The 23,264-nt window shown below is 45.6% G+C and overlaps 1 protein-coding gene across 1 annotated transcript in view; it reads right to left on the minus strand.

Moving 5' to 3' along the window:
• Nucleotides 1-23,264, minus strand: part of DENND4C (DENN domain containing 4C) — a 2,492,302-nt gene that overhangs the window by 603,086 nt on the left and 1,865,952 nt on the right. The window contains exon 23 of the mRNA XM_044061083.1: nt 12,187-12,362. Within this exon, the coding sequence (XP_043917018.1) occupies nt 12,187-12,362 (176 nt within the window). The remainder of the gene's footprint in view (nt 1-12,186; nt 12,363-23,264) is intronic.

Consider the following 23,264-nt stretch of genomic DNA (forward strand, 5'->3'; position numbering starts at 1 on the left):
TCTTCCTATTCATCACTGATTGGACAGAATCCCAAGCTACTTGGAGAACCTTATAGAACATTCCTGAGAACCATTGAGCTCAAGGCTGCTCTTCCCCTGGAGACCAAATCCAATTTGTAATGCTTGATGAAAGTGTGGGGTTTAGCCCAAATGGCTGCTGCACAAATGTCATCCATGGAAGCAATGGAGTGAAAAGCAACCAAAGTTGCAATGGCCCTAGTTGAATGAGCTTTGATTTGAACAGGTTTAGATTCATTCGCAAGGGAGTATGAAAAGGTAAAACAATCTCTGAGCCATTTTGATAAAGTAACTTTTGAGACAGCACATCCCATTCTTGGACCAGAAAAGGAAGTTAAAAGTTGGTCCGACTTGCGGAAGGACTTGGACAACTATGTTTCTACTTGAACAGGACTATGTATGTCCAATGAATGTAGAAAGTATTCTCCCTTGTTAGAATAATTTGGGAAAAACACAGGGAGCTCAATGGACTGATTAACAGAGAAGTCAGACATCACTTTGGGGAGAAAGGATGGGTTAGTACAAAGGGATACTCTGCCCTTATGGAAGATTAGATACAGTCTCTTGATGCATAAGGCTTGTAACTCGGATATTTGTCTGGCTGATGTGACCACTACCAAAAACGAAGATTTCCATGACAGGAATTTAAGATCACATGTCGCAGCAGGCTCAAAGGAGGGTAGAGAGAGAGACTGTAGAACCAGAGAGAGATTCCATGTATCTACAGATTGCCTGATAGGAGGTCTGCTATGCAAAACTCCCTTGAGAAAGGTCTTGCAAAGATGGGTGAAGATAAGAGGAATGCCATCCGAACCATTATGGAAATTGGAAACAGCTGCTAAATGGACTCGAACAGTAGAAACTGATGCCCCATTGTCAAACAACTCAGAAAGATACTGAAGTACAGCAGCTGTAGGAGTTGAAAAAGGATCTAGCATCTGATTATTAGACCAGATAGCAAATTTTTCCATTTGTCTCTGTAGAGTTTTCTGGTGGATGGTTTATGGGAGGCCAGAATAATATCGCAGACAGGTGAGGAGAGGGTTTCCTGCCTGGCGACTAACAGAAGTGGAGAAACCAAGCTGTCAGCTTGAGAGTGGACAGATCTGGGGGAGTCAGCCCTTGTGGGTAAGATATTAGATCCTGACGAGTGTCTAGGATCCAAGGAGGTTGTAATAGGTGAGGCCGTAGGAAGGGAAACCACAACTGTCGAGGCCAGAAAGGGAATATGAGGATCACACTGCATCTCAACCAAATCGTTTTCTTTAGAAATAGGGGTATCAAAGGTATCGGAGGATAGGTGTAGAGGAGACCTGGGGACCAATCATGAGTCAAAGCATCCCTTTGTGATTCCCCGTCTGGGGGAAAGAGGGCAAAGTAAGCTGCTGCATTTTTTGTCTGAAGGGGAAGCAAAAAGATCGCAGCAAGGCTGGCCCCAACGGCTGAAAATTTCTGCTGTCACGTTCGGGTTGACAGACCACTCGTGTGGACGGAGGATGCATCTGCTCAGCCTGTCTGCAATCACGTTGGAGCTCTCCAGGATATGCATTACAATTAGAAAGCGGTTGGAATCTATCACCCAATGCCAAATTCTCATGGCCTCGGGACATAGGGAGTAGGATTTGGTCCCTCCCTGTTTATGTACCAGACGGCAGACATATTGCCCGACTGGATTGCAATCATTCCCGACAGAAGGAGCGGATGAAGTGCCTGCAATTTTAACAGCACCGCTCAACTCCAGGACGTTGATATGCAATTTGACCTCCAAGCTGGACCACATGCCTTGAACTGTCTTTCCCTGGAAATGCCCCCCCACCCCCCACCCTATCAGTGAAGCTCCCGTGGTCACTGTGGCATTGAGTTGTGGAGTCTGGAAGGGACGGCACCAAAGGCTTTCGTCTGTTCTCATCCACCAGAGATCTTGCTTGCAGGAATTGGTGATGAGGATCTGTGTTTAGAGGATGGAGACTGGATACCCACTGGGACAAAAGGAGCCACTGTAACAGTCTCATATGCAATCTTGCCAGGGGGACAATTGGAATGGCTGCCGCCATAGACCCCAGAGCCTGTAGAACTTCTCTTGCAGATACCTTCCTTCGACGGAGTATCACTTGTACTTGTAATCTTAATCTCTAAATTTGTGAGGAGGAAGAGAACCTTGGCTTGTTTGAATATTGAATACTGCTCTTATAAATTCCAATTGTTGAGTAGGATGAAGGTTGTATTTTTCCCAGTGTATTGTGATGCCTAGGAACTCCACCAGTGCTAGAGTGTAGCGGAGGGCCATGACCAGTAGGCGCTTGGTGGGGGCGGAGAGTAGCCAATCATCTAGATATGGAAATACCTGGAATCCCTAAAGTATCAGATGAGCTGTTACCACTGCTAGTCATTTCGTAACACTCTGGGGGCCGTTGAGAGACCGAATGGCAGGGCACTGAATTGCTAATGATTAGCTCCCAGCCAGAAGAGAAGGAGACACCTGGAGCGCTTGTCCATTTTGATGTGGTAACATGCATCCCGGAGGTCTATCAAGCACGTCCACACACCCTCCCGAAGATATGGGAGAATGGATTGTATCATGACCATACGGAATTTGGTCTAAACTACTGATTTGTTTAGTTGGCTGAGATCCAAAATGGGTCTCCAGTCCCCGGTCTGTTTTGGCACCAAAAAGAATCTTGAGTAAAAACCGGAACTGCTCTGGTCTGGGGGGGCTTGTTGGATGACTCATTTTTGACACAGCTTTCTTATTTCTAAATCTGCTTCTTCCCTTTGACTGGGTGGAACACTGGGAAGGCATTTTGAGGGTCTTGGGTAAGACATTAGAGGGATGTAATAACTTCTGGAAATTATTATCTGCACCCACTGATCGTTTGTAATAGAGTGCCAGGCAGCTTGGTATAGAGAAAACTGAGCCCTGACTGCTTCCAGAGGAAAGCAATCGGGCAGCGCTTCAGGAGTACTGATAAGGTCATCTGGACAAAGAATCCCTGGAGTCCTGGTTTCAGGGACCCCCCCTCTGCCATCTTCAATTATTGGAACCCCCTCTGCCTCTGGGGGAATCCTCACCACGTGCACTACGGAAAGGGCCTTGAGATTTTTTGTGCCATATCTTTCCACTCCTCTGGTTCCTGGAGAAAGAGCGCCGAGGTTTGTAAAAAACATAGGCCAACGGCAGACAAGGTTTTTCCGTCCTGCTAGCACCTGGCTAATGTGCCCTTCACTTTAGAACTGAACAAAGTGGACAGTTTGATAGGGGTGTTCAAGAAGGAAGACTTGAAGGAGTCTGCGATGTCACAAATGTGCACCCGCAGCTCTAGCTACCCCTTTGGTCGCATGGGACAACAACCTCATGGATGAGTTGGAGATTGACTCTAGGGTAGCAAGCTGAGAAGCAACTTTATTGCGTGCCCTGTCAGAAATTTGACCCACGAGGGTTCTAGAAAGTTCTGAGATGAGATCCCTTTGGAGCCTCGTAAAATGTACCAAATAGTTCAGAGACCTGACAGCAAAGGTCGCTGAAGCAAAAACTCACTTCCCTAATCCGTCCACCGCCCAGGACTCTCTGTTGGGTGGATGGACAGTAGGACTTTCCTTCGCAAGGTCCTTTTTTGTGGCAGCCGCCACCACCATAGCATCTACTGGTAAGCCTCTAGACCAATGGGGCTGTCCCTCTGGAGGGGAAAGTACCTTGTCTGATTTCCGGGGAATGGCCTCAACGGTATCAGGGTTCTTCCATGCTCATTGCACGATGAGCTGGACTAACTCATCGGCAGATGGGGTCACCCAAGAAGTAGAGGGCCGAGAGCGGAAAGCCTGCAGGAATACGGATTCCTCTGAGGAAGGGTTGGAGGGCTTCCAGTCACCACTCTGCCTCAAAATTTCCAGGATGTCTCCAAAGAAGACATCGTCAGGGGGTGATTGTGGGGACACTTCCCCATCATCGTAATCCGTATCCTCAGTGAGGGACTCCTCCGGGGAGTGTGTTTCCTCTTACACATCCATTTCCAAGGTGGTTCTTCAGCAGGAGTGTCTGAAAAAGACTCAGAAGGGAGGTTACCCTAAACAGGGATTTCCTGAGGCTTGCTCTCTCGGTGTCCTGGGGAGGTGGCCTGTAACAGCTGCAGCTCAAAAGGAGCAGGGGGAAGGTCCGATGTAGGAGGAGCGCTTCCCGAAGCAAGCACCCTTTCCATCACCTACAAGGCAGGCCGACCTGAAGAGGAATGGGAGTCCAGAAACGAGTAAGACAATCTCGGAACCGGGTTCACACCCCGCTCCGCAAGGCCCGCTCCCGGGGACGGAGCCTCAAGCAAAACTGGGGTGGGTGTTGCCCCCGGATCCAAAGATGGAACCGATGAAAAACTGGTACCGTTCCACCCCCCAAGCAGGAAATTGAGGAAGTGGTGGTTCCAAAGGAACTGAAACCCAAATGGGCCTCGGAGCCTCATAGAAGGTCACTGTCGACGCCGAGGAAAGGATCCCCCCCAAAGACATCAGAGCTATGGGCCTCAGAACCGAAGGGTCCAAGGGAGGAGAATAAGTGGGAGTCGTGAGGGCAATGGACCCAAAACCAGGAGTGAGATGGGTTTTAAGAAAATTTGTAATCCCTCTAGCTGTCAACAGTTAATCGAACAGGCGCACCACATCCATTTCAGATAGATTCCTGGTGGACCTTACTGACACTCCTGAAGGGGAGTCAGGTTGGTCCAAAAAAAGGGCTAAAGGCTTGTCCTGAAAATGGATCCAAAGACGGGGAAGTACTGGGTCCGTGGTGTAGGAAACGAAGGCACCGAGGATTCCAGTTTCGAGACAGGCAAAAGGGGAACTATCAGTGCCGAGAAAGGGCTCAAGCCGAGGAAATAGCTGGAGTGGAAGTCATTATCGGCTCCGAAGAAGTGGTCGGTACCGATCTTGGAACGGAGATGGGTGATGTCGGTGCCGAGGTAATAGCAGGCAATAAGGCTGGAGCTAAAATCACACCTGGAGCCATAGCAGTTGGTGCTGAGGGTGTCGCTGACATGGAAGTCATTGAAATATCTGCAGAGACCACTGGAGCTGAACTCGGAACCAAGGTGGTCGGAGCCAAGGAGGTGATCTTGTGCTCCATGGAAGACTTGTGGGCCTTATGTTTATAAGGCTTGCCCTTATCATCAGCTGGTGAAGGGGGATCAGAATGAGGACTTTTTTTGTCCTTTGATGGAGGAGTTGAGACCTCTGATGCAGAAAGAGCCTCAGAAAAGGGTGAAGAAAGCAGGCCTTTCAAAATAAGTTAATTTTTTCTTTCATTCAGCATCCGCTGACTAAAACTGACACAAATCTGACAGGAAGGCTTCACAGACAATATACACAATCATCATGTAAGTCACTATTGGGAGTTTATCATTGCAGGAAGTGCAATGCTAAAACCCCAAAGTCCCTTTCTTTTCAGACATATCCAGTATATCGATTCAACAATCCAAAAAAGACAGAGAAAGGAAGGAGAAGAGAAAAATACCAACAATGGTATTAAGAATACCACAAGGGTAAAGAAGGGCATTTACCAACAATGGTAAGAGGAGGATACCCATGGAAAGAGCTGGTTAAAGGTAACAAGATATAAAAGAGTTTTAGGAGAAAAAACTTACAAAACACAGTAAATTTTGAAAAATCCAACACTTAGCTGGAGAGCTCAGTGAAACGCTGCTATATGGCTGTGCGGCAAACAACATCTGAGGTAACTGTGAGAAGGGCATTGTGGGTAGCAGCTTAGCTCGAGATTTTTTCATGTACACGAGCTTGGTATCAGGCTGACTCGGTTCCGAGGGCTCGGAACTGAACCCATCAGTGATGAATAGGAAGAAGATTAACAACTTCAGATCACAAGTTTTGGCTGTTTTCTCATGGCGAGTTTTAGAGCTTACACATTATGTGCCTTTCTAAAACAGTCTGCTCCTTTCAGTTTCTCAGGCATAGCAGAAAATCTGAGGTTTTCCCTGTATGCATGTTCTTCTAATTCCATCTTTGAAACAGTTCTTCTTGAGAAGCCTTATACTCAGCCACTCAACCAGCCTTTTTTTCATTTCGGTCTCTGAATTTTGCAATCTATCAGTTAATCTGAATAGTTAAAATATCTTTTATTGTTTCAGTATTTTTATTATTTAAATAGATACATTCAACCAGTGTTTCACTAAACACCTCTAAATGTGTTTATCTTTTCCTCTGAATTACTGGAAGCCATTTTCTGTACTAAACCTACAACTTGAACTTCTTTTTTGCTGAAGATCTCCAGGATTCTCCCCAGCCACAGTCTTCTCTTCTACTTTTCTGGTTGATTTTTTTCTCAGGTTCTCCAAATTTCTTATTTGCTGGCAAGCAGACAGTGTAATTACTTGCCAGTGACCAAATACTGCCCACTCTGACAGTTTTAAAAGCTCTTTTTCTCAGTTTCTATTTACTCACTGGGAGAGTTGAAATTACCCAGTTGATCAGTGTGCAGTCATCTTGGAAGTCCAAAGTAGTATTCATGGCTTTGGATAATGCCTTAAGGACATGTTTGTGGGAGAACTTAGGGAGGTGTAAATTTGATTATGTGACTTGGGAATATAGGAGGGGAGAGTGGGTGATACGTCAACTAGCATACTGGCTATGTTCTCACGGTCAGTGTACATATCATTTACTATTAGCTCTGTACAGTGCTGGGTATTGTGTCTGAGGTTGCTATCATAGTTGAAACTTTGTGGATATCCTATGCCCGAGTGGCTATTTGTTAACTCATATTTGGCTTTTGTTGATATTATCAGGGTCTGGATTTCCCTGTTATGTTTAGCAGTTGTTTTTACATCTTAAGAGTTAACTTATTTTTAATTGCTATGATACTTTTTCTGTTACTATATAGCCTACTTATATCTGAGGTCCTCCATAAAGGGTTTATTTTTAAATCTGGCATTGCATTTACTTTTAGAGGGGAACAGAACCACAGCTACTGCCCATTTCCGTCTCTAGGGCAGCAATGACTGGAGAAATTCCTCTACACCAGAAGTTCCTGTAAAAATACTGCTGTTGCTAGGGCTGTTGAGAATTCCTGTAACAGATTCTTGCCTCCTTTCCTGTTACTCAGGGAATAACTTTGAGGAGTTAAGGACTTCACTTCAGCAGCTGTGACCGTTTTGCCTTCTTCCTCACATTGTAGCAATCTGACTAACTTTCACTCCAAAGAGAGTGGTACCATTAAACAGGGCTTTAAAACGTTGCTTTAACGTGTTCCACAAATTCAGTTAGGTCAAGCTAGTTAAGCTTTTCTTATTGCATTGTCAGACCCTGTGGCACAGAGCTGCTCCATCTGCAGGGGTCATGAAGGAGATGCATCAAGAGTATGCAACTAAGCTCATGGTTATTATTTGACCTTTCAACAGTTTACAAGCATCTCCTAGAAGCAACTGCTTCAGAAATTCAAAAGTCTTGTCTGCCAAATCTATCTAAAAAGTAACCATAATTGCCATGCAGTTCATGGTCCTCAAAGAGAAAGTTACTTGACAAAGACCTACCTTCTGAGCTTATCTGTCACCTTGAGTCTTTGTTGGGTGGATATTTGCCTTTGGCATCTTCTACAGCTTCGTATGGCACATGTCATCATTGCAATAAAGGCTATATAAAGAGTCTTTTTGTTTACAAGTGTGGGCTATCCTTGGGATTCTGGTGTAGTCTTGCAGGTTTCCTCGGGATAGGTTCAACCGCATCTGGCTTCTTCCATGCTCTAGTACCAATGAAATGTATTCATTTGTTTGGGAGGAACCTTTCATGGGTTGGGGGAGAGGACCTCCAGGCTTCCCTAAGGCTCTCTCTCTCTCTCTCGCTGTGGAGGTGGGGTTACTGGGTCATGATCCCCTCTGTCACATTATTTCTAATACCTCCCTGAACTTGGAGTCCTTTGGAAAGGAATATGGAGAGGCCTCCTCTTCACTGACATCTGTGACTGGGGTGAGAGACTCTGGTGGTGAACTGAGGTAACTCCTCGTGTGCTTTCTTCCTTGGGAGTATCAAGGGGGTTCATCAGAGCTTCCTTGGGCAGAGGGTAACCCAGGCCTCAAATACTTTTAGGTCCTTGACGGCTGTGAAGGGTTTTCGGAACTAAAGATTTGCAAATGGGGCAGAACGTTTGGTCGTGGGCCTCACCTAAGCAAAACACGCACTTCTCATGTGCGTCCTTGTGAGGAATTTGTCTCCCACAAGCACACTTCCCCTTTCTAGCTGACATAAAAATAATCAAAGGCAATGAAAATACTCAACAGGCAATTATCTGTATGGGTAGGAAGAAATGGTCGTCCGATCTGGAAATTTTAATGGTCATCTGAAACGTGATCTGCTTTCGGAACAGGTGAACAGGAGTCCAATGTTCACTGTGGCAGGAAAATTCTGAGGAGGGTGCGTGCAGACATCAGTTTTATACCCTACATCAGTTTACGGCCCTGAGAAGACTTTGATATACTGGCCGGAAGGTGGCGCTGCTGGCAGCAACTCCCTACTGTTATGAATACTGCAACATGTGAATAGAAGGACATTAGTTAATGCACAAATTTTTTTGTATCATACTTATCCAGAATCCAACTTGGTTGACACAAAATGGACAATGGCACAGCCTGTGATCTTAACACCATGCACAACTAAAAAGCATACATAGGATCATGGGAGCTGCAAGGCAACTGTGCTGCTTGGCTATTTCCTCCTTTTCCTTCTTGCCAGTATCCACTCTTAGGCCTTGCCTCCCTTTTCAAGGAAGGCCGGCTTTGTCATACCAGGGATGAATTTATGAAAATCCATTCACTTACTCGCATCTTTTTAAATGGCAGACAGTGTGTCGCACTGCTTAACACAGAGAGGATGTTTGTTCCAGAGTAGGGGAAGGCTGTTTTTGACAAATCTGTCCCTACTCATTGTCTTATGCATGTTTCCCTTTATAACACCTTTACTAAATTACCACTTAATACATAGGCAAGCATACATTAACAAACATCACATCATACATCTTTGCTTTCCTTGAAACTATCAATCTAATTACATAAATTGCTGAATTCCTGCCTTTCCTTAAACCTCACTTCTCTTGCGCCTCAAAATTGTTGTGCATTATTGTTCCCACAATATCCATTTGTTTCTTTTATAATATTCAGTACTTCAAATATAGTTGGTTTAGACTTTGATTTCCATTTTCTAGTGATTGTTTTTTGGCAGTCAACAAAATTAAACTTGGGGCCTTACTATGTCTAAGCAATTCAGATCCTGCATCCCAGCTCAGAAAAAAAGTATTTCTTTAGTTGCAGTCATTTGCTCACCCAATATTTCTGACAAAGTACTATGTGGGGAATTTTTTAAATCTGCAAACTCATTACACTCACAAAACAGATGTTTCCACAGTTACCACTTTCTTTTCTACCACACCCCCGACGTTTGCTATCTACTGTCTAAATTCTTTGAAACCTGCTTAAGGTATAAAAATACCTATTCAAACACTTCCAAGCAAAAGTCTTCCACTTTCTGGACTTTGTTGTATACTTGGGAGCCCATACATACATTCTCTCCCATTGTTCTCTTGTAAACTGATTTTCCAGTGTCTCTTCCCAATGTTTTCTAATCTTTTCAGATTGATTTTTGTAGTTAACCTTAAAAATGTTATATGGCCTACCAATGATCCCTTTAACAGAAGCTTCTGTTCTAGATTCAACTTTTAAAACTCTACTACAGCATGTGTTTCACTTAAGATTCCCCTATCCCTTTCTCTTTGTCTACACTCGGATATCAATCCCTTGTAGGGAAGGCAGTCTCTAACCTGCAGTACAAACGTCTTCTTGGCCTCATCCCATTCTATTACCTTTCCCTCTCTAGTTATTTGGTCAAACATACCTCAATTCCATTGCTAGCTTTCTCCAATGATCCATTATATATTTTTTCTGTACCCCTATTTGCAGTCAACTCTACTGGCAAGATCTCCTTTCTCCATTGTTGTCCTGATTTAGTTCTTAGAATATTTTTTGTTACTTTAAATACATAATATTCGGTTTCTGGTAGAATAGAAATACCTGTCAGCGTATTCCCCCTCCCTTGCCAACAACTCCTTACTACCACAAATCTCCCATTATTGTCTTTTTTTCCCCTTTTTCTTCTATCACCATTGGAGACCCTGTAGCAATTAGTATAATTATTTCCCTTTTCCTTTGTCCCTGACATTCTGCTGAATATCTATATTGTAATAATTTCTTTGGCAAATTTACATATTCATTTCTTTCCAAATGTGCCTTCTGTAACACTGCTATTATTCTCCTTAAGGCTCTGCAATCAAATGCCACTGTCTCTTTCTTGAATTGCCCTCTACTTCATCATCCTTCTCCATTTTGAATTATAACCTTCTGCTTGTGTTATGTACATGAACCTTAACTGCATAGCTGTAAAATATTCCTTCACATCAAGTAATGCTAAGCCATCTTGTTTTATTGGAACAATCAACTTATCACACTTGACTACTGCCCTCTTCCAATCCCAGAAAATTCCTTCAAATCTATACTATTGTCCATAACTTCTCTCCTGGCTGACAAAAATATGCCTGATCTGTACAAAAAAACTTAAGGGACTAAAATCATTTTCACTACTTGTACCTTACTATCCATATCTATATACAAGAGCTTCCAGATTCTCGTTTTTTGTATTATCTTTTAAATTTCTCCAAACATATCCTTAGTTGCTCTGTCATACCAACCACCTGCATGTCCTCTCTCACAACATCCATAAACCTAATCTTAGGCCTTCCTCTTTTCCTCCATCTTTAACATCCTTTTCCCAATATACCCAGCATCTCTCCTCAGCACATGTACAAACCAACACAATCTCGCCTCTCTGGCTTTTACTCCAAACCGTCCAACCTGAGATGACCCACTAATATAGTTATTCCTAATCCTGTCCATCCTCGTCAGACCCAGTGCAAATCTTAACGTCTTTAACTCTGCCACGTCCAGCTCTGACTCTTGCCTTTTTGTCAATGCCAGTCTCCAACCCATATAAGATAGCTGGTCTCACTACCCTCTTCTAGACCTTCTCTTTCACTCTTACTGGTACCTGTCTGTCACAAATCACTCCTGACACTCTTCTCCACCCATTCCACCCTGTCTGTCCTCTCTTCTTCAAACAGAAGGAAGATAAGCACACACTGTTAATCTTTCAAATGCACTGCTAGTCTTGAAAATGAAGAGGGGCTACCTCCTGAAAAAAAAAATTGTCACCCAAGTTTTACTGCACTAAATGCACTTGGGATAACAGGCACCCAAATATGACATCCCCAAGATTTGAAAAACGACCCTTGTTAGTTATGAAAAATCAAATTCATCAAATGCAGAGTCTTGATAAAAATAACTTAGAGACTGCATTCAATTACTGCATTTAATTATCTGAGTTTTTATTAAGTGGGCAAAGTCCTCTATACTTCTCATGTAGAGGACTTCACCCCACTACCTAGACTACTTTTATAATCAACTTTGATATTACTGCAACATGTCCTGGTGAAACAGGGGAACAAAGGCCAAACTATAGTCCAGATGACCTGAGTTTGATCAACAGCACAGCCACCTAATGCTGGCAAGGAGGACGGGTACGCCTATCCTTGAGGGGACAATGTGTGTAGGATAGACCTTTGTGAGCTCTTATGGTGGCCAGAGCTCAGTCGGAATGCTGACCTTTTATGGGGGTGGGGGGTCTGGCCACACATGGTTACTTTATGGGCTCAGGGTAGGGCCCTAACTCTGACTACTGCTCTTTGCCCACCTCAGCCTGGCATACATGACAACACGCTATGGGAGGGAGTCAAAGCAAACAAAATCCCCAGACCCCCCCTCAGGTTGGAACTACCACCTCAGTTATCTTCATCTTCACTTTCAGTGACAAGAATATAAACCCATGAAGCATTCAACTTAGAAGAACAAGTGGGCCCAAACGATAGAAAGGCTTGACAGTCAGGAAGGCTGCCTGCAACATGGGAATTAGGGGAAATCTCCTCTACAGTGAACCCTTTGGATGAACTGGTATTAGAATAGCTGAAAATGGTAATTCACACAGTTGGTTTCTCAAGAACCAGCCATCTACATTTGATGCCTATTTTAGTTTAGCATCTGCTGTACTAATTTAAACAGACATTTTAGATTTAACAGGTACCTTGCAGAGCCACGCAAATCCTTAAACTCAATGTTAAGAACAGGCAAGAATATGCTTTTACAAAAAGGGCAAGACGTATTCAAATTTGAGTCATCTGCTGTCCATCCAGCCACTATTTCTTCATCGTATACCAAAGCATCGCATGACCGACACTGGGAACAACTAGACATCAAAACCTACAAAGGAAAAAAAGAGAGTCAGTAAGTTTCCAGATCTTCTAAATTCTGTGAAAATACACAAAAACAGAGAAAATACGTTTCAAATTTTAGCAGTAGCAGAAGTTGGTTTATAGTACAAAAAAACAAAAATAATAAATAGAAAGAAAAGGTTAAGGACACAAGAAAACAGAGGGGAAAGGAAGGTCAGATATACAAAAATCACACCCAAGTAAAATTTTTAATCATACAAAAAATGTACAGTTATGTACACTTACCATAGATCTAGATGTTCAAGTGTATTTACTGTTGCAAGTCATCACATTTGGGTTATCTGCCTGCAGCTAGCCCTCAGTCAGCCTGAATACCAGAGTCTTGGGATTTCTGCTTCGGATGCTGTCGCTTCTTCCATGACGTCAGGGGTATAAAACATGCAGCCGACATCATTACATCACTTTTTCTTGCCCCAGATGTCAAGAGCCCGCAAAACAGGAAGCAATTACATGGTATGGAACACCCCCAGCAAAAAGCAAATACCAATAATGTAAGACATGCCAAACAAAAAATGATAGGTAGAAGTAAAGAGAAGTCAGGGGGATGGAGGGAGGGTAACCAGGACTGCAACAGTGAATACACTCAAACATCTACATTTATGGTAAGTGTACACAACTGTACTATGTTCTTCATGTTTCACTGTTGCAGTCATCACATTTGGGTTGATTCCCAAAGCTGAGGATGGGTGGAGGTAGTTAAGAAGCATTAGGGCTGGCAAGCAGGCCCTGTAAGACTATTGTGGCAAATCTAGCTCTGAATTTAGAAAAGACAGGTAAGTGGTAATGCTTGGTGAAAGTGTGAACAGAGCTCCAGGTTGCAGCTTCCAGGATGTCCCTGGTAGGGACTCCCCTGAGAAATGCTGTAGAGGTTTATGTAGCCCTAGTGGAATGTGTTCTGATCCCCTGTGGGGTAGGTTTCCCATGGTGTTTGTAGCAGAAATGGATGGAGTGTACTATCCATTTAGAAATGGTTTGCTTTGAAATGGCCTTGCCCTCTACCCCTGCACAGCAAAGCTGACTAGCAGCTGGTCAGATTTTTTGAAAGGCTTAGTTCTGTCCAGATAGAACCAAGCTGCATGTGCATGTCCAGGGAGTGTAGGATCCTTTCCTCTTTATTCTGTGGATTAGGGAAAAAGTTGGCAAATTAATGGATTGGTTTAAAGCCACACTAGATACCACCTCGGCCATAAATGATGGGTTAGTCCTGAGAGAAACCCTGTGCGCATGAAAGATAATGAAGGGTTCCACTGACATAAGGACCTGCCATTCAGACTCTCTTCTTGTTGGGAGTCTCTGGGTCAGGAACCTATCCCTCCAGCATATTTTGTTCATTGTGATGACCATGGCTTAGATCCCTGGAGCGTGTGGCTCTGAGGGATTGGGATTTCTTTAAGTGTAGCATGTCCAACAGCTCTGGGTTTGACATGGCCTTGTATGTTGAGCAGAGATCGCCTCCGAGCAGGCGATATGCGACAGAGTATAGCTGGAGTTTTTTTAGATGCCCTATGCTGACCGTCTAGTGCAATCAGGATTGTCCTTGGTTTGTCCTGTTTGATCTTTAGTAGAACCTTCGAGAGGAGGGGCAGAGGGGGAAAGGCACAGATTGAGAGGCTTTCCCAGGTAATGGACAGGGCATTCACTTTCCAAGCTTGGCTGTGGGGAGTTCTGGTGCAATACTTGCTCAATTGATAGTTCTGAGGGGAAACAAAGAGGTCTACCTTTGGTGCCCCCATCTGTGCCTCAAAAGCTTGAATATTTTGGGTTCCAGTTTCCACTCGTGTGGGTCCATTAGATTTCTGTTTAAGTCGTCTGCCAGTGAATTTAGTTTGCCTGGCAGGAACTGAGCTTGCAGGTGCACTTGGTTGCTCAAGGCTGTGTTCCAGAGAGCCATGGCTAATCTGCAGAGTGGGTAGGAATGGGTTCCCCCCTGCTTGTTTATGTACCACATAACTGTGGTGTTTTCTGTCTTTACCAATAGTTGTCCTGGAAGAATAAGGCCTCTGAAGGCTGCCAGAACATTCTGTACAGTTAATGAGAAGTTATGTACCTACCATAACGTTCCATGTTAGTTGTCTTCTCTCGCCTTCTTTCTTGCTTGATGGGTTCGGAGCCGATCCTCGGCTCCGACTCGGCACTTGCTAAGCTCGAGAGTCACTTTTACCAGCTCGAGGCAGCCCCATATCCCATGATGCAAGGCGGTAAGTACCCAGATCTCGTTTGATGACAATAGGCAATAGCACCTAGCATAAATAACTTCCAAAAGGAAGAAAGGAGAGAAAAAGGCCTGAAGGATGGTAGGAGGACCAGCACTGTATGGTCTTCAGAAGCATACTTCCCTGTAGAGAGAAAGGTCTGTCCAGGCCTGGGGGAAGGAGGGAGGGTAGCAAGAAAGAAGGCGAGAGAAGACAACTAACATGGAACGTTATGGTAGGTACATAACTTCTCAATGTTAAGTTGTCAATCTCGCCTTCATTCTTGCTTGATGGGACCGCGTCCCTAGCACCTCTATCCTGGGTGGCTCAATGGAACAGACTCTTGAGAACTGTAGAGCCAAAACTGGCTCTGTCCCTGGAGGCCAAATCCAATTTGTAATGGGAAACAAATGTATGAGGAGTGGCCCAAGTGGCTGCTGCACAAATAGTTGTCTAATGGAAGTCTAGCTTGAAAAGCTGTGGAAGTGGCTAAGCTTCTTGTTGAATGCGCTTTAGGTTTCGAGCACAGCTGTTTTCCCCTGAGCTGATAAATTTCAGAGATGACAGAAGAAAGCCATCTAGACAAGGTCACTTTTGAGACAGGAAGGCCTTTCTTGTTATCAGCATAAGAAACAAAGAGCTGATCGGATTTCCTGAATTGTTTTGTTCTGTCCAAATAATATCTGAGTTGGCGGTGGACATCAAGATAATGTAATTTTTGTTCCGATCTGTTTGAATAGTTTGGGAAAAATACAGGAAGATCAATAGCCTGATTCAAATTAGTCTTTGAGGCGACCTTAGGCAAAAAGGTAGGATTAGTTCTCAATGATACTCTGTCTTTGTGGAAGACTAAATAGGGGGGGTGAACAGATAGAGCATGAAGTTCAGACACCCTCCTAGCTGATGTAATAGCAACCAGGAATAAAGTTTTCCATGAAAGAAATTTCAGGGAACATGAAACAGCTGGCTCGAAGGGAGGAAGAATCAAGGATGTCAGCACTAAATTTAGGTCCCATTGAGGAGGAGGACTCCTGATTGGAGGTTTCAGGAGAAAAATTCCTTTCAAGAAGGCTCTACAAAGCCTGTGGGACATAATGTTGTGATCTGCGAACCCGACATGAAAGTTCGAGATAGCAGCCAACTGAACTTTGACCGTGGAAGAAGAGGAGCCCGCGTGAAAAATTTCCGCTAAGAAATCCAAAACTGCTTGAACTGGAGCAGTGAAGGGATCAATATTTTTGGCTTTTGCCCAATAAGAAAAACGTTTCCATTTGCTAGTATAAATCCTCCTAGTAGAGGATTTTAAGGAAGCTACTATGATGTCTCTAACAGGATTAGAGATCATAGGAAGCCTGGCTAAGGAAGGAAGTGGAGCAACCAAGCTGTGAGGCTGAGAGAAGGAATAGACCGGTGCAGCTGACTCGATTGGTGAATCAGAAGGTCTGGCACTGGGTCCAGATGCCACGGCTGCACCAAAAGGTGACGATGGAGGAACGGAAACCAAATTTGTCGAGGCCAATAAGGAGCAATGAGAATCATTTTGGCTCTCAAAACGGTGGCTTTCTGGATTACATGTGGAATCAGAGGAAAGGGAGGAAAGGCATAAAGAAGTCCCTGGGGCCAATCCTGGGTCAGAGCGTCTCTGGGGGGATGGCCTGGCAGTGGGAAGAGAGAGAAGAAGTCTGGGCATTTGCTGTTTTCGGGAGTAGCAAAAAGATCGCAACATGGGCGGCCCCATTCTAGAAAAATCTCCTCCACTATAGATTGTTTGAGAGACCACTCGTGAGGCATGAGAATAGCTCTGCTCAATCTGTCCGCTAAAATGTTGGTTTTCCCAGGGATATGCGTTGCAACCAGAAACCGATGAGAGGAGATCGCCCATTGCCAAAGTCTGAGCGCTTCTCGACACAAGGGGTAGGACTTGGTTCCGCCCTGTTTGTTGATATACCATACTACAGACATGTTGTCTGTGTGGACTGCAATTGTCCCAAGGGAAGAAAGTCGTTGAGGGCTTGCAACGTTAAAAGCACTGCTCTCATCTCTAGGACATTTATGTGCAGGTGGTATTCGAACGGTTGCCACGTCCCATGAACCATCCTGCCCTGATAATGCCCCCCCCACCCGATCAGGGAGGCATCCATAGTGACAGTGGCTACCGGGGCTGGGGGTACAAAGGGTCTGCCTTGGTGAATCTGGGGAGAAGTAATCCACCAAGAAAGATGATTCTTGCAAATCTGTGTCACCAATATTTGGTGACGCATCGGAAGTTGTTGGTAAGACCACTGAGTGAACAACATCCACTGAAGAAGGCGATATAGAAGCGGGCCAGGGGAAGAAGGGTAATGGCCGCAGCCATGAGACCCAACACCTTTAGAACCATTCTGGCTTGTACTTTCTTGCTGGCTAGGATGATTCTCACGTGACTTTGAATATCTGAGATTCTTTGGTCTGTGAGGGTAGCTGACATCCGAACAGTGTTTAAGTTTGCGCCTATGAAAGTAATAGACTGGCAGGGCAATAAGGAGGATTTTCCGTAGTTGATCGAGATGCCCAATTGAGTGCAAAGATTTATTGTGTAATCCCTGGCTTGAAGAAGCTGATGCCTGGTGGTGGCTGAAAGGAGCCAGTCGTCGAGATACGGAAACACCTGGAATCCTTGACGTCTCAGGTGAGCCGTGACCACTGCCATACATTTGGTGAACACTCTGGGGGCTGTAGTGAGACCAAAGGGCAGGGCTCTGAATTGGAAATGACTGGACCCCAGCCGAGCGGAGAAACCTTCTGGAGCGTCTGTGAATTTTATGTGATAGTACGCATCCTGAAGATCTATTGAGCACATCCAGTTGTCCTTCTGTAAGAAGGGCAGAATTGACTGAAGTGTGACCATTCGGAATCTTGTCTTTCTCACAGACTTGTTGAGTCTGCTGAGATCCAATATTGGTCTCCAGTCTCCCGTCTTTTTGGGGACCAAAAATAACCTTGAGTAGATTCCGGGCTCTGAATGGTCTGTTGTAACTGGCTGAATGGCTCTTTTTTGTAGAAGTTTTAAAACTTCTAACTCTGCAATTTCCCTTAGACCGGGTGGTACATCTGGAAGGGAATTTGAGTGAGAGAAGGGAGTTTCCTCGAAAGGAATTTTGTAACCCTCGGATATGATCGACTGTACCAATCTGTCTTGAGTTAGTGGAAGCCAGGCTTCTGGGTACAGTGATAGTCTTCCCCCGACTGCCTCCAAGGATGGACAGTCCGGCAACATCTCAGGGATCCTGAAAGGGCTTGTCAGAGAGAGGCTCTCTGCTTCCCTGGTTTTGTGGACCCCCTCTGCCTCTAGAGCGGCGTCTGTTATTGTTACCCCCTCTGCCTCTAGGGGTAAACTGACCACGTGAATCCGGCGTGACTCCTTGGGATTTGCGGAACCACATTTTGCCACCCTTCTGTCCTTTAGGGTAAGGTCTAGAAGGGGTGGAAAAACGGACCCCTACGGCAGAAAGAGTCTTGCTGTCCTGCTCACACCTGGTCAATGTTTCCTTCACTTGAGGGCCAAACAAAGCTGACCCAAAGGGAGAGTTTGTGAAGGACGCCTTAAAGGGATCTGCAAAATTACAGAGCCGCATCAAGGCTTGGTGTCTAAGAGCCACACCTGTACCTGCGGCCCTACTCGCTCCATCTGCTGCATATGATATCAGCCGCATGGAGGAGTTAGCAATAGAATTAAGGGTTCCTAGCTGCGAAGCAATTTTTTCTTGAGCCCCTGCAGCTGTGGGATCCTGCACTACTTCACCTAGCTCCTTAAGGATATCCCTTTGGAGTCTGGTGAAGTGACATAAGTAGTTCAGCGAGCACATAGTAAAGGTCGCTGAAGAGAACATCCGCTTACCATACCTATCCATAGTCCTAGAGTCCTTATTAGGAGGATGGACAGGTACGGAAGGATCTGCAAGTTCCTTCTTAGTGGCAGCCGCCACCACCATGGCATCAGCAGGGACACCTTTCGTAAGGAATTGCTTGTCCGAAGGGGCAGTAATAAATTTAGACGGCCTCCTAATAACTGGCTCTACAGAGTCAGGAGCAGCCCAAGACTTTCGAGCAATAACCTGCATAAGGGGGTCGAAAGGCGGAGACACCCAGGAGGTGGAGGGCCGAGATCCAAACGCCTCCAAGTATACCGACTCATCCTCAGAGGGATTATTGGAGGGCCAGTTTCCCCTCTGTTTAAGGAGTTCTAGGATGTCTGAAAAGGAGACATCCTCAGAGGGGGATCTTTGGGATCCCTCCGACTCATCTAAGTCGGTATCTGAAGTGATAGACTCGGGGGAGTCTACGTGTTTCCTCTTACAGGTCCTCTTGCGCGGAGGATCCCCTGACTGATCAGGAGAATCCTCGAAGAGGGGGTTCTTCCCAGTGAGGAAACCTGAGGTGGAGGATCTCTGGGTCCGGGAGCAAGAGAGATGGCAGAGATATCGACAGGCACTGTAGAGGGAGGAGCTAAGGGAACAGACTGCTGGCTGAGTCCAGTGGCCAGCACACTCTTCATCACCTCGAAGGCTCCCCTCCCAGGGAGGTCCGAGAGAACCCGTTCCGAAGAAACAGGAACTCCAGGGCCCACTGAAAGGGAAGGCTCCGAGGCAGATGTCGGAGCCGAGCTCACCAAGGCCGAGGCTCCAAGGGGAAGAGTGGGGTCAGACAAGGGTCCGATGCCACTCACCCCCTCGGAGGAGACCAGGGAAGCCCGACCACCGAATCCCTCTAAGGAAGGTCTCGAAGAGGAGATAAGAGTAGAGGCTGAGGGAGCAGAAGGGGGGGGTATCTGTCCCTCAGCCATAGCAGAAACTATTCCCGAAGACTCCAGCTCCAAACTCTGAGGTAGAGTCGAAGGAGGAACTGCAAGGGGGTGTGGACTAATAGTCGTCTGTTGAGACGGACTATGTAGCATCTGGGCCAGTGCCTGTGATTTTAATAATCTACTGACCACCCCCTCTCTAAATCATGGTCAGAAAACCTGGATGACCTAGATGATTGGCTCCGATGGCTCCGTTCCGAGAGGACAGGAGAGGCCGGAGCCAAGAGTATCGGTTCCAAGGAAGGGGACCTGGACCTCTTCCTCGAAGGAACCATCGGAGCCGACGAAACCATGGATGCCGTCGGAGCCGACAACTTTTCGGCACCGACAGAAGGTCTCGATGCCTCGGCTCCGGCCGGAGCCGATACAGACATAAAGGTAAGGGTGTCAGAGCCGGTCGGCACCGACACCGAAACCTGAGCCACATGGTGGTCGGAACCAATCGGAGCCGACACCGATGTGACCGAACCAGTATCGGCACCGATAGCCATCGGTGCCGAGGGTTTGTGCAAACCAGGATCGGCTCCAGCCGGAGCCGATCTCGACTCTGAAAGAGTCGGAACCAAGGCCGCAGGCTTGGACACAGAAGCCTGGGCCTTGGAAGACTTGGAAGTCTTGCTCGGAGCCGACTTAGCCGGAGAGCCCTCTGGTTTAAGTAGGCCCCTCAAAATCAATTTGTTTCTCCTCTCCTGCAGGACTCTCTGGCTAAAGGAATGACAAATCGCACAGGAGTCCTGCAGGTGGAGAGGTCCCAGGCAGTATAAGCAAGAAGTGTGACAGTCTGTCAGAGACATCTTCTGACAGCACAAGTCACACTTCTTAAAGCCTGAGACCCTTTCCTTGGACATGGTTGTAAAAACACACACACAACACAGTCCCAAGAAACAAATATCCCAAAAATAATGAAATAACTAACCTCTCACATACACACACACACACCCTAACAAGGGGGGGGGGTGGGAGGGGAGAAGGCCTGACTAAAAAAATTAAGGATTGAGGGATATTCTAGTCAGAAAGGGACTTAATCTAAACTAAAACTGTTAAATATAAAGTTTGAAGGTGAAAAAGGGGCAAAAACAGTAATATATAAATCACTTACCAGGAGCTGATAAAAGGAGGACCTCATCAGCGAAGCGGCAAACGAGATCTGGGTACTTACCGCCTTGCATCATGGGATATGGGGCTGCCTCGAGCTGGTAAAAGTGACTCTCGAGCTTAGCAAGTGCCGAGTCGGAGCCGAGGATCAGCTCCGAACCCATCAAGCAAGAATGAAGGCGAGATTGACAACTTAACATCATTTATTTTTGATTGATATGCAGGTGCATTTGCTTTGGGCTCCATTTGCCTTGAATGCATTGTCGTGCCATGTGAGCCCCCCATGCATAGTCTGATGCATCTGCTGTTAGGGTTTGGGCGGCAGGGGGTTGAGTGAAAGGGAGACCCTTGGTGTGGTAGCAGGCCTCTGCCCACCAAAGGAACTCTGTCCTTAGGTAAGGAATGATAGGAATCATTGTTTCCAGGTCCTGAGAATGTTGACACCAGAGACTTTAAGTACCATTGAAGTTTCCTCATATGCAGTCTTGCATATGGCATTAGCAGAATGCAAGAGGCCATGAACCCTAGGGCTTGCAATATTTTTCTTGCAGATAGCTGGGTTTTGGTGGCCAGTAGATTGAAGAAGTTTGTCAAATTTGTTTCTCTGGAGTGAGGAATGCCATCTGGGAAGTTGTGTTCAAGTTTGCTCCCAGGAATACAATCTGTTGACTGGGTACCAGATGTGATTTCTTTTCGTTGATGGTGTACCTCCAGTGAAGTCAGAAGTCTCTTTACAAATGTCAGGTGCTTGTAGTAGCAATTCCTGACTGTCTGCCTGAATCAGGCAATCATCCAAGTATGGGTAAATTTGAATTCTTCTCTGCCTGCAATATGCAATGGCTGGAGCTAGGCATTTTGTGAATACCCTGGGCGCAGTAGATACGCCAAAGGGAAGTGCAGAGAACTGATAGTGCATACAGCCTGCTCTGAAACGTAAGTATTTCCCAAAAGATTCCCTTATGGGGACGTGCAGATAAGCTTCTTTTAAGTCTAGGGTGGCTAGCCAGGAGTCCTTGGCTAGCATAGGAAGCAGCTGTTGGAGAGTCAGCATTTTGAATTTTGGAACCACCAGAAAGGTGTTGAGAATAGGCAGATCCAGGATGGGACGCCAAGAGTTTTCTTTTCTGGGTACCAGAAACAGTCTGGAATAAAAAAACCTTGTCCCTTTTGTTCTGCTGGGACAGGTTGAACAGCCTTGATACTGAGAAGAGAAAGTACTTGCTTTTGGGTCTCTGCCCACTGGTTTGGGGGGAGGTCTGGCTATCCGCTTGGGATTGGGAGTGAGTGGAAGTGGAATCTGTATCCCTGGGAAACAATGTTTAAGACCCATCTGTCCTGGGTAATGTACTTCCAGTTTTTGGCATGCAGGGCAAGTTTCCCTCCTAAAGGTGCAAGTACTTGGGCAAGGATTGGAAGAGTTAAGGATAAGTCATTGTGAGATTTTACCATAGGATGGCGGCTTACTACTCCCTGTTTTAGAGGTGGGAGCACTCCATTGCTTACATCTGTGCATACCTTGAGACTGTAGTCTTGGTGGTCTGCTGCCCCTGGGTTTGGACTGAGAAAGTCTGGGAGGGACTGGAAAAGACCAGTTTTTAGAAGGCCAATGCTTACAAAATCTAGGTGGCTGTACTTGTAAGAAATCTTAACAGTTTGCATAGATTTAGCTTTTTCCTCCATCCTTTTGAGGACTTCTTCTGCTTTATTGCCAAATAGATGCTCTTGGTTTAATGGCACATCTAGTAATTTTGCTTTGACATGATCTGGCAAGGTTTGTTCTTTAAGCCAAGCATGCCTTCTAAGAACAGACCCAGAGACAGCAGCCCTGCATGATGCTTCTATGGCATAAACCACATTGCAAAGTATGTTTACCAACTTGGTTAGCAGAATGCATTTACTCTTGTAAATCTTTGTGTTCTACACAATCAGGAATCAACATCATTTTCTGTTTAATTAGTTCCATAATATGTTGTTGATACTTTAAAATATGAAACTGGCAATTTAAAGCCCTGATGGCCAGAGTAGCAAAGGTGTATACCTTCTTACCCCATCTGTCTAAAGCCCTGGAACCCCTGTCCGAAGGGGTAGAATTTTGGGCCGTTGTAGTCTTAATGCCTTTAGGTCCCTGGGAAATGGTCCCTGGATCATATGAAACTGGCAATTTAAAGCCCTGATGGCAAGAGTAGCAAAGGTGTATACCTTCTTACCCCATCTGTCTAAAGCCCTGGAACCCCTGTCCGAAGGGGTAGAATTTTGGGCCGTTGTAGTCTTAATGCCTTTAGGTCCCTGGGAAATGGTCTCTGGATCAGCAGCAGGATTCTTAGAGAAGAATTTGTGGGAGGCAGGTACTCTATAGTACCGGTCAGGTTTCCTGGGTGCTGGAGGCAAGGTATCAGGGGTAAGGCTGGACTCCAAGAAGACATCATCTACAATTTCCAGAATAGGAGGGATAGCTAGAAACCTGTGCTGAGAAAAGTTTAAAAATGCCCCGAGTCTCTTTTTGGACTGAGAGTAGTCCTGGTTCTCCCAGCGGAAATGCTCTTAAAGGGTATGCAGAGTTTCACCAAAGGAAAAATCTTCTGGTGGGGAAGCAGAGGGAATGGAATCCTCTGCAGAAGAATCCTCATAGGTAGATAAGAGTAAGTCCAGGTAATCAGAAGGATCAGAGTTATCAGACTCATGATCTGGAGAATCGGAAGGAAAATAAGTTCTTGGTCTTTTTGAGGGGGAAGGCTGACTTCCC

The sequence above is a fragment of the Protopterus annectens genome, chromosome 2.part0 (genome assembly GCF_019279795.1).
Source record: "Protopterus annectens isolate FY-2018-M chromosome 2.part0, PAN1.0, whole genome shotgun sequence".
Taxonomy (NCBI): domain Eukaryota; kingdom Metazoa; phylum Chordata; order Ceratodontiformes; family Protopteridae; genus Protopterus; species Protopterus annectens.